Genomic DNA, 11,778 nt, shown 5'->3' with positions numbered 1-11,778 from the left:
GGTAGATTAATCGGGTCGGTGTCGGTCAAGTGGAACAAACGTTTCCTTTTAGTGATCGGCGCTTTCCGCCGCCGCTCGCATCGAAGCAGCTTCCCGCAGTACTATAATAAACAAGTTCCCCCCCTCCATGCTCGTTCCCTCTTTTCGCCCCCATCTCCAGTGGCGGCTCGGGGAAACCCTTGTTGGGGCGGCGCTTCAGGTCAGTAATCTCAGCGGTCCCCTCTACATTCTGTCTACTTTCCCGAGTTCTACATCGGTTCCATCTCAATTGGGCCTTTCTCCGCGCTCTCCACGCTTCCAACCAGTTGATTCTTGTAGGAGTTTGGTGGGATGATTGATTCGGCTCGAATCTAAATTTATTCCCCTTATTGTTTGATTTTATGAGATTTATCGGGGGTTTTCGAGTCTGCCTCGCTTGGTGAGTTCTAGGGTTTCGTCCCGCTAGATTTATCCCCTTTCTCGATTTCTAGGGTTTCTTTTGGTAAAAAACAAGATTTGTAACATGGCTGCCGGTCGATATGGTGGGTATCGGGATCACGAGTTCCGGGACCGTGAAGCGGATGTAGAGAACTCTAGCAGGAGGGATTATTACCAGGGTCGTGTCCGTGAAGGGGGTCGCGATAGGGACCGTGGCCGGAGTGATCGGGACGTGCGTGATAGGGTTAGTGCTAGCCAAAGAGACATCACGGAAACGAAATCGGTGAATGGCTCCTACCGCTCCCCCATGTCTAGCAATTCGAGTGGTGGAAGCGGGCATATTCAGAAAATGAGCCACCTCTCTGAGAGAGATGTCGACCGTGAGACCGGGGAGTTGTCCAGTGGGAGCGGATCAGATGATGCTGAAGCGCCTGTTTCAAAGATCAGGGAGAATGGGATCCAGAATCAGGAGATTGATGACGTTTCTATGCCTGTTAGGAAAAGGAAATTCTCTCCAATCATTTGGGATAGGGATGACAATAAGAAATCCAGTGTTTCTACTCCCAGGAGTAAGATCAGCAAGGTTGAAGATGTTACACTGCCTCCACCACCTCCATTGCCTCAGGGTTTTGTACCACCACAGGTTGTTGAACCATCTCTTGGGAATGAGTTGCCTCTAGATTCAAATGTCTCTGTAGATTTACATCAGGAACAGTCAGAAAATAACAATCAGGAGGCCAAGTTGGTAGATGAGTATTATGAGGAACCTGCACCGGCTCGGAGTATTTCCTTCTCCAGATGGGCTGATGGAAACAGTGCTCTCGACGATGAAGAAGATGAACTCAAGGAGGATGATGCACGGAAAAGGAAAAAGACTAATCCTTTGTCCAACACTGCAGGGCAACAACTGTTGAAGAAGTCACCGACTCCTGAGCTAGGTGAGGTTATTGTGAGACAAAATTCCAGTGGGGCTTTGTCTAAGCTCTTTGATTCAGAGGGAGAGCATGCAGATCATGATCAGGAGGTTGAGGTGGATGGGAGTGATTATATGGATGTTGACAGGGATGAGTCTAATGCAGAGACAAGTGATCAACTTTCTGATACCGACTTTGATGCTGAAGATCATAGGTCTAAGACACCTGAAGCAGCACAGACGCCCCAAAGGAGTATAAACATGCTGCAAGGTTGTAGGAGTGTTGATGAGTTCGAGAGGCTGAATAAAATAGATGAAGGCACCTATGGTGTTGTGTACCGTGCAAAGGATAAAAAGACAGGGGAGATTGTAGCATTGAAAAAGGTTAAAATGGAGAAGGAGAGGGAGGGTTTTCCACTGACGTCACTTAGAGAGATAAACATTTTGTTGTCTTTTCATCATCCTTCAATTGTCGATGTTAAGGAAGTTGTAGTTGGTAGCAGCCTGGATAGTATATTCATGGCAATGGAATACATGGAGCATGATCTAAAAGGGCTGATGGAGACTATGAAGCAGCCATTTAGTCAGAGTGAGGTTAAATGCTTGATGTTGCAGCTGTTTTCAGGTGTCAAATACCTTCATGACAACTGGGTACTCCATAGGTACTTTCAGAATTTTTAGCTGTAACGTGTATTGCTCTGTTATCTTTGTCTCCATAGTTTACTTATTCGAATGACTTTCCCTTCCACTAGGGATTTAAAGACATCAAATCTTCTTTTAAATAATCGTGGAGAGTTGAAGATATGTGATTTTGGCTTGTCTCGTCAATATGGCAGCCCATTGAAGCCTTACACTCACTTGGTGGTGACATTGTGGTACAGGTATGTTACACTCTTATGTACTCTACTTCTGTAAATTCTTTTTATTTTGCTTCTGCTGCTTTTCATGAAGATGGTGGTGAGTGTATGATTTTGTAATATCTATTGTTATGTATTGATGGCACAATCAATTGCAATGCTTCAAAGCTAGTTAGCCTCATTCTTTAGCATTCTTGCTCTTGTTATTATAGGGCACCAGAGCTTCTGTTAGGAGCTAAGGAGTATTCAACTGCAATTGACATGTGGTCCTTAGGATGCATAATGGCTGAACTTTTAGCAAAAGAACCATTATTCAGTGGAAAGACTGAGTTTGATCAACTTGACAAGGTTTTTTCCCCTTATAATATAGCTTCATCTAGTTATTATTTATTACCCTTTGCCTCTTTTTGTTCATATCCCCTAATTCAACCAGCATTGTTACAGATATTCAGGACACTCGGTACCCCGAACGAGAAGATATGGCCTGGATTTGCTAAATTACCTGGGGTTAAAGTTAATTTTGTCAAGCAGCCGTAAGTCAAATATTTATTCATCTACTTTTTTTGGTAGTTGCATGCAATTATAAGCTTTGGTAGCTTTATTGTCATTCTTATTAACACCACCCTTTTCCAGGCCTCGAGCTATGGATGATCTTGCTTAAGCTTTATGGCTTGCTTTGGTGGCACTAGCAGTTAGGTGATGCGTTTTTAATGTTTTGTCATTTAGCAAATTGCTTCCTTTTTCTTGCAGGTATAATAAGCTACGGGAAAAGTTTCCTCCTACATCATTTTCTGGACGTCCAACCCTGTCTGAAGCCGGTTTTGACTTATTAAACAAACTTCTTACATATGACCCTGAAAAGGTAATTTTGATTGAATGAATTAATTTTCTCATTGAAGTTGGTTCTTATGTTGTCTTCCTTTGATTGACTAATGTTTGCCACTTATCGTGAATGCAGCGAATAACAGCGGAAGCTGCACTTAATCATCACTGGTTCTGTGAGGTTCCATTGCCAAAGTCGAAGGAATTTATGCCTACTTTTCCTGCTCAACATGCTCAGGACAGGTGCCTAAAGTTATTGAATTAAAAAACTTCTGCTGAACGTAGACTTCCTTGGATTCTGTTATATGTGACTCATGATTTTTGTCTCGTTTAATATTCAGGCGCCTACGAAGGATAATGAAGAGTCCTGATCCACTTGCAGAGCAACGGAAGAAGGAATTGCAACAAGGGGAACTAGGTCTTTCTAGTCTGTTTGGTTAGAGGACAGGTACAGAGCATTGCTGTGGTCACGATTGTGAGTGCTGCCTGGCACTTGTAGACAGAAATTCATATTCACTAATATCTTAGGTGAGATATTTTGCTGGTGACATTGTGCAACTTCATTGGTATCGAGCAACGATTGATAATATTGTTTAGCAGGCACCACTGATGGTGTGGATGACAATGAAGGATATTATCTTCCCCTTCTCCACCAAAACACCATGTACTTCAGGCATTTTCTTTTTTTACTTCAGCAGCAGTTAATCGTTTAAGGTGTGGGATATCAAATTTTATCTTGGCAGTATCAATTTCCTCTCAGACTTGTATATGTAACATATTTCTTAATGGTGAAAGACTGGATTTAATACCAAATATTAATTGATACGTTAATACATTATTTTGATCGTTCATACTGTGTTTGCAAGAATCGACTGGTTGATGCGGTTGGATATTGTTGCTTCCAGAGCTGGAGAAAGTGATCAATAACTTATTAGTAAAAGGTAATTTGTTGCATGAATCTTTAAGACCGGGAGGATAATGAATTTTGCATGCTATATTTGTTAACATAATCATGATTGTTAGTGAAATAAAAGTTTTTTATGCATATTCTTATGATCTGAAACTTATACTACCTATAGGCTTGTGTAGTTTTACAATTGGCAAAATTTTATAGCTTGCTGCCCTGATGCCCCTGGCTGTAACGTTTGACTTGTTGCAGGGAGCAACCTACATCTTCACTGAACAATTCTTGTAATATTATACTTTTAAGATCATCCATGCTTCAAGAGCTACTTCTTAAGATGTTTTATTTGTATGATTTTGTACCTGCCTGCTAGCTCTACATTGAGGGACAGCACATGGTCATGTATTACATATTTACATATTCAGTGGGGCTTTTATTTTCCTGAAAATTCATAAATTGAGTGATTAATATATAGAAAAATGTTTAGGAGTTCTACCAAATGCTAGTGAATTGATGGATGCCAAGTCAACACATGGTTTGGGTACCAAATAGTGTGAGTTGCAGTAGAGGATTCGCAAATAATTGAGTTGAAATGTGGAAAAAATGCATTCTTGAAACTAGTGAGTTCACATTGAATGATAACTAGACTTTTGTTACAGGAAGAATGCTTTAAACAAAATCTGTCACTACATGGGCAGTGTTTGATGATATGTGATGTATATATATATGTATACATGTGTTTGTGTATATATATTTATGTATGCATGTCTTTAACTATGGTGGTTAAACTGTGCCTCTCAGCTCTCCACCTATCTTTGCATATTGATATTGCTTGCATGAAATAGTTACTTCATGGAGAAATGTTTGGATTGGCCTCCATTTTCAAATTTGAACAATTGTTAAGCGTAATGGATTTCTTCGTTTGTGCTTTGCATGCTTTTGCTTGAGACCGTCTATAAAATACTAAATATGAACTTTGACTACCATGACATGAACTTTATTGAGTCTTCTGAAGCTCAACAGCTGTATTTTTAATGTGTCCTAGTGTCATTATGTCAGCTGTCCATCTTGATCATATTGTTTAAGTTGGTTGTCTGCACTGCTTGTTAGCTATAGCTCTCCAATAGTTCATCTTCCTAGATGGCATGCAATTTTAGTTTACTATATTTATTGTTATGTCAAACTTGATTTTGGTGAAATGCATTCATGTGGCTTTCATCATGCTATCCTTGTTTCTTATGTTAACCTGTGTTGATCATTGGTTGACGATTTTATTGTGTTGGAATGACACTGCAGTGTCTAAATAAAGCAATTATGTAGTTGCAATTGACAGAAAGCTTCTTTGAAAATCACGAAAGTTTAGTATCTTATCTTCATTCTTCAGGATTGAGCATATTGGTTTCAATGGAGGTACTGGTCACCTCGTATGCATAATAAATCAAACCTTGGTATCACATCCATGCATATCTAAATTGTGCTTTGTTTCATTCTGTGAGAAATTGTTTTTACTAGATTTGTTAATTAATTTTTATTCTTCTATGATCTGAGTTCTTTTTTCTTACTGATAATATTCTTTATTGTGTTTCTATACTAGATGATTTGTACTATCTCAGCAGATTATTTCTTGTTTGGAATGTGGTGGTTCTTGCTTAAAACATTGTTTTTTACATCTGAGATGGTCTAACAATCTCAAGCTTTGGGAAAATTATTAGATGATGTTAACATAAGCTTTTGATAGTAATGCATTGTGAGTTCTAAAGCTTTGTGGTCAGAGTTTTAAGACAGCACATTTTTCCCAAATATAAGGTCTATGTTTTATAGACAAATGATTTAACCTTGTTAGGTTGGAAAAGATACTCTGCTATACTTTTCTTGAATATTATGCTATACTGAAAAATATATAAATCATGCTGAGGACTTTGATATAAAGAAAATTTGGATGGACGTAAAATAGTGATGAGTAAGCCGGGTAGCCGCAACCTCAGCCTTACAATTTTTGAAGACTGATATTTCTCTTCTGAATTAGCTCAGGCTGCTATCAGTGCCACACAATCATTCTTGTTTCAGAACATGATGGTCCACATTCAATTTAACTTGAAGCTCTTGTGTTTCAAGTAGTTTCCATTTATTATTTTATCTTGTATTTATCTATTCTATAGCAAATTGACTATTTACTGATGAAATTTTGTTGTACAAAGGTTATCTTTGGATTCGTATAAATCCACTATGAGTTGGATTAAATTATTAATCATATCATTTTAAAAACAGATTTATGAAAAATAAGTTGAAATTAGCATGCATACAAAATAATTCAGTTCATATTAGAATGTTATATGTACAAGTTCGGATCGGTACGTACCGGCCCTACCAAGTGGTACATATTGAAATTGAAAACCCTGGTAATAAGTATAAATATAAGTTGTTTATGAAAATAGAAAATTTAAGTGACCCCTATTCTTCTGATGGATTTGATATTCAATCTGAGCTGTTTGAATGGATTCAGATAAATGACTAACTTTTATTAGTTGTTTAGGTCTCCTAAACTAACTCTCAATCTGTAAGATTAATCTCTGGAACTCAACTAAAATTTCAAATAAAATAGAAAAACTAGACATGTACAACTTATACCTTTATTGGACACAATAAAAAAACATGCCTGATCCTAAACTAAACTCAAGACTGTATAAAGTGTTACATTGTGAGTTAGAAGGTGCATTTTGGGCCGAAACAATTTGGGAGATTCTTTATTAGATTCTGTCTTGCAGACATTTTATGAAGCCCTTAATTCTTACACACGGTGTAGCTTTTAAATCATGAAGTCTACTACCTAAGTAAATCATCATTCAATTGGATATATCGGGAGAAATCTCAGCAGTCAATCCATTTACCTATTTTTGGTCTGGTAATAGGACATTCTAAATACTTTATGATGTAATATAATTTTTAAGCATAGGACATCATGAAATCGACTTGAGGACAGGTCTTGGTATGAACTCAAATTTTTGGCCTTTGCTTAATATTTGTAATATGGTTTGAATACATCTGTGCTGGAAGCTTTTTCTTGTTTCCATCTGTAAGCTGCTCCTGTTGGTTACTGACCTATAAACCATTAGTAACTAATAATAACATATCTTTTAATGTAGTTCCAATTATTTTTAATAGAACTTAGTGGTAGGATCATGAAAAAGATAGAAACTGGGTCTTGAGGGTAATCTGTAGTTTCATTTTTAGGCTTTCGAGTAAAGGTAGGCTTCAATCATTTGGAAAGAGACTTCATCATACTCTTGTGCAAAAAAAATTAGAGGGATAAATTTTTATTGACCCTTATGCGAGGATAACACAAGGGGGAGACTGTTTGGATTGGACAATGTCCGAATGAGACTCATGGACACATTGTCTTGACTAGGTGAATCAATTAGGATATCTATCACAATAGCTAGATGAAAGCCTACTGGAGGCCATGGTCCTTTGTGAAGTCTCACTGAGTTTGCTTTGTGATGTAACCTCTATGTTCTTATCGTTTAAAGAAGTCGTGTAACATGTTACATTTTCACCAAACTTTATACAATTACAAGTCTGTTGCAGTAGGACAGTCAATATCTTTATACAATCCGACTCTTGATTGGAATTGTAATTGATGCAAACATTATTAATATGCACCTGTTCTTTCTAAATGCTGAGACTTAACCATCTATAGAGTTATGTGCCTGTTATATCAGCAACTATATTAAATACCTTTGGCCTTGAGTCTTGCTTTGCTTGAATTTTGCCATTTATCTCATCAATAACATATTGCACAACGAATTACCCTCTTCATTCTTAAACCAACTTGTCTATCATCCATCTCATATATAAATTAGATGCAATAAGTAATTTTACTCAGTATTTGACATTATTATCTTGTTTAGTGCCTCTCCTTTATTCAAGTCGTGCTTTCCTGCGGATATGAAGCTGCTTTTTTATGCATGATTTATTAGTTAGGGCAGTTCATTGGTTGCCTTCAGAGTGGATCGAGGGTGATGGACGGTCAACTCATTTTTATAATCGAAGCATGGCCTCTCATTTTGACTCCAATTTTAACTTTGGCAATTGAACCTGAGTCATTTGTCTAAGCAGTGTCTTGCCTGAGGCAAGACTCACCCTTGATCAGGTACTTGTTTCTTTTCCTTTTTATGCATTGAAATGCCATTCTCTGCTAGTCTTGGGTTAGTTACAGTTTCTTTTATTTCCAATCAATTGTTTCCCTTGAAAAGATAGGTAATGCCAAGCCAGTTAGTATCTGTGAGGGCTTGGGATACCTTAGCATCTTAGGCTTTGCATAAATGGGGCAAGAAGTTTAGAGATACTGAAGACTGTTTGTTAAGAGGTCATTTAGTATTTTGCTGGCGTGTGCCTTGATGAGTTTGATGTGTATGTTTTATACATATGCGTATTAAGGATCTCTAGAGGTCTCTTTCTCATTGAATGTTCTAACAAATATATACCCAAGACTTGGTCAGTCAATGGCACTTAAAAGTGTAGCTGGCTTTATGGTTTCTCTGCCGAGAACTCAGTTCCTCATTTAGGTTTGTTAGTATTTTGATGTCCATGAATGTTTCTGTCCATGTTATATATACATACTTCTAGGATCTGATATTGACCAATTTTTATTTCTGGTTATACTTAATTCTCTAGCTTAATGTATCTGATCCTAACTTAATCCTCTAGCTTCATGCTCTATTTCCATTCATTACTGCTGACTAGTTCCATGCAGTTGCTTGTTTGCCCCCCCCCCTGTCTATATGCAAAAGAGAAGGTAGCAGCTTGCCCTGTTTGTCACCACCATTAACTGCTCTCCTTATATATATGAATGTCATTACAAAATCCATGCATTATAGAGTTAATATTTGATGTGATATGAGCATCTATTGTCAAATGATCATACAAGAAAAAAGAGGCGGCTTGGGTTTGTTCTAAATAAATAGTTGCGCAGGATTGTTCTGAAAAGTTTTCTTAAAGGTAAATTCTTGCTTGTTCTCAAGAAGTAAAATAAAGCTGGTTGGTTTGGAGACTCCATAGTTGATCTCGGAATCTATTCTCCAACTCTGGTAGTTCGTGTTAGGGATTGATTGATTTTAAAGTATTTTATGTGTTGGAAATAATTAAACTAAAACATTTCCAAAACACAAAGCTCTTTCGTTTTTAGAGTTGGATGCTATCTAAAGTAATGTTATCAATAGATAGTGTCCCAGTTGTACCTACTTCAGTCTCTCTCTAAGAGCACAATACCTCAGCAGAAGTCCCATGGCAAGTGTCCATCTTTAGTTGTTGCTACCAAAAAAAAAAAAGGTATGGTTGCAGGTGAGAAATCTTAGTTGTGTTATATGGGGATTTGTCAGGCTCAGTCTCGACTCTCTGCTGTCTCAAGTCACCCCTTCGGTGCTCCAATAGGAGGTGTTCGTGTCGCCCACCTCCTCAGCCCTCCCTTTGTGCCAACTCAGATCGTGCCTCAAGTCAGTTCCAACGGCTTTTATCTGCATCAATCAACTCCCTCTTACATATCCCCAAGCTCGTCTCCGGTTGCCACCCAGCCCCGCATCTCAGCGATGGCTTCGTCGTCCTCCCTTCTCGCTTCACCGACGGCTGCCCGACAGGTCCCCGCTGCCGCCACAGTTTCCTTCCCTCTCCCTCCGAAGTCCAGTCTAATCTCTGCCAAGGTTCGCGTACTCTCATTATTTATTCCTTTTTCTTCTAGATTTATCCTCTTTTTACTTTCTTGCTCACGCGTCCTCGTATAACTATCCTTCGATTTACTCTTCCAACGACGAGGGTTTTTTTTTTTTTTTGACCGGTTGCTTCATCTTTTAGTTTTTGGTGAATGATCGGAATTATTGTTTACTAGTCGATGCATCGGCTTATTTCGTCAAATCTTGGGAGTTGCAGATGGAATTTTCGTTCGCAGCACCCAAATTCTCAAATGTTGCATATATTTGATCTATGGAGCCGAGCGATTTTGGATTCGATTGGATATTCTTTTCCTAATTTTGGAGCCTATGCTGGGAATCGTTCTTTTCTTGGCGGTGGAGAAGTGTTTTCTCTCTTCTCCGTCTCATGGAGGCGGAGAAGAGATTAGGTTTTCTCTCTTCTCCGTCTCATGGAGGAGAGATTAGGTTTTTGCAGAGATCGTCGTGTTATTACCAAAGGCCCAATCGAAGGAGGCACAGTCTCGGACTAATCCTTTCCCTCATGCCAAAGGTTGTTGGAGGATCCGCCAATGACGCTGCATCTTTTGAGGCCAAGGCGAAACAACTAGCATCCCAAGAGAGGGATACGGAGGCAGTAAAGATGTCGCCGCCATGACTCGAGTTGCAAGCCTCGTAAAGTGAGAAAGCCCTAAAATTCTTTGTTTGTTTCATCTCTTCCCTCATCTAATTGGTGTGGCATCAACAAATGTTGAATATTTTCCACATCTTTGATGGTCCAGGCTTGTTGATTCCAAAGACATTGCTGGAGGCTTTGCCTCGGCCTCCGGCATCGAATACAGTTGTTATGATGCATGTCTCCACGAGCTGCACGTGTCTTTGCATCACCTGCTGCTGCTTCATCAACAGCACCTACGACGCCTGCATCTGCCCTAAAGACCTCCAAGTCATCACATCCGCCTCTCAAGAGTCCTATGGTTGGGACAGGACATTTTATAGAAGCTCAGGTCCGGGCTTGCCCCCCTTTTGTTAACTTTCATGGTATGTATGTACATGCATCGAATATTCAATTCACCCTAACATGCAAAAAAAAATCAACTATTTTAAATCCAAGCAATCGACATTACATAATATCTATCACAAGCTTTTTACTAGGTGATAATAATGTCACTAACGATCATCAATTCCAGGGGAAGTTGATCTGTCTTCACCTGTTTCTCGAATGAATAATAATACTCTATTTGAAAACCAAATGCCCCTTCAAAATGCTTCACTACTCTTCCATGTTTGGCTCGCTTGATAAGTCCCTCTCGAGTTCAGGGATATTGCATCGAGATATGATGTTTGGTAAAATTCTTTCAAATGCTTAAATTAACAATTGAGATAGCAAATATCTCAAATGAATGAAGCTAATTCAAAGAAGTTGGAGATAAATACATATTCGAAAGTGTTGGGTAGTCTAAAAGACTCTAATTATATATTATCCTTTGTAGTTAATTATTTTTAACGTTTTGATCCTTATACTTTAAAAAGTTATATTGGCATCCCTATAGTTATGAAAGTGAAACATTTAGATTCATTTATCCTAACGACATTAATTTATCGACGAGAACATGAAAATAAAAAGCAAAAAGATAATTTTAACGTTTGGTGACGAACAACGTTTGTGGTGGCAGACAATGACGTCACTAGCGTCGATGTCGACATAGTTGCTTGGCCACCTTCGTCGATGATAAGATCTCATCACGATGTTACCTGCCTCCACGAGGAGTGCGTTGCTAACCTCATCGTCTCCCGTGTCGCTTTGCATTTATGTTGACGTCGACGCAATTGCTTGGTCGCCTCCACCGAGTGACAACTGTGTTAGCATCGACGCAAATGGTGATGGCTGCCGTGGCATCTACGACGAAGATGGTGGTTGCCTCGTTGTTGACCCGATGGGCAAATTCCAGCCTCGACCCGAAGTTGGAGTCGTCGGAGCTCTTATCGTTCCCCCCATTGTCATCCGCCTTGTGCTGCTCTATATCTGTGTTAGCAATAATGTAGTTGTCGAGCGGTAACTATGTCGGTGCAAATGGTTGTGATTGCCATGGCTTCTACGACGAAGATGGTGGCTATCATGGCTTCTATGACGAAGATGAAGATGGTGGCCGCATTGTCGTTGGACGGGTCCTAGCATTGACC

At 39.1% G+C, this 11,778-nt stretch overlaps 1 protein-coding gene and 1 long non-coding RNA gene across 6 annotated transcripts; both read left to right on the top strand.

Annotated features, from left to right (window-relative positions):
* Positions 1 to 54: 54 nt before the first annotated feature.
* On the top strand, positions 55 to 3,860 carry LOC103986430 (cyclin-dependent kinase G-2). Of its 5 annotated transcripts, none has more exons than XM_065109883.1 (8): positions 55 to 199; positions 319 to 1,992; positions 2,083 to 2,211; positions 2,400 to 2,535; positions 2,632 to 2,720; positions 2,938 to 3,049; positions 3,146 to 3,252; positions 3,351 to 3,860. In XM_065109883.1, the coding sequence occupies exons 2-8, from the start codon at positions 503 to 505 to the stop codon at positions 3,448 to 3,450; spliced, it is 2,163 nt and encodes a 720-aa protein (XP_064965955.1). In that variant the 5' UTR covers positions 55 to 199; positions 319 to 502; the 3' UTR covers positions 3,451 to 3,860. The 5 variants fall into 5 exon arrangements, 2 of the variants coding, with proteins under 2 accessions (XP_064965955.1, XP_064965954.1); XR_671800.3 differs by having other exon boundaries at positions 71 to 1,992; positions 2,821 to 3,049; positions 3,351 to 3,537; positions 3,610 to 3,860; XR_010487160.1 differs by having other exon boundaries at positions 73 to 1,992; positions 3,351 to 3,537; positions 3,607 to 3,860.
* A 1,513-nt stretch (positions 3,861 to 5,373) lies between these two features.
* On the top strand, positions 5,374 to 10,847 carry LOC135613009 (uncharacterized). The gene is made up of 4 exons (XR_010487161.1): positions 5,374 to 8,063; positions 9,292 to 9,609; positions 10,148 to 10,274; positions 10,377 to 10,847. It is a non-coding gene; the product is annotated as an uncharacterized LOC135613009 (long non-coding RNA).
* Positions 10,848 to 11,778: the final 931 nt, after the last annotated feature.

This window comes from Musa acuminata, chromosome BXJ2-5 (genome assembly GCF_036884655.1).
Source record: "Musa acuminata AAA Group cultivar baxijiao chromosome BXJ2-5, Cavendish_Baxijiao_AAA, whole genome shotgun sequence".
In the NCBI taxonomy this organism is placed as follows: domain Eukaryota; kingdom Viridiplantae; phylum Streptophyta; class Magnoliopsida; order Zingiberales; family Musaceae; genus Musa; species Musa acuminata.
The sequence above is the reverse complement of the archived record's forward strand: the minus strand, read 5'-3'. Positions and strand labels throughout refer to the sequence as shown.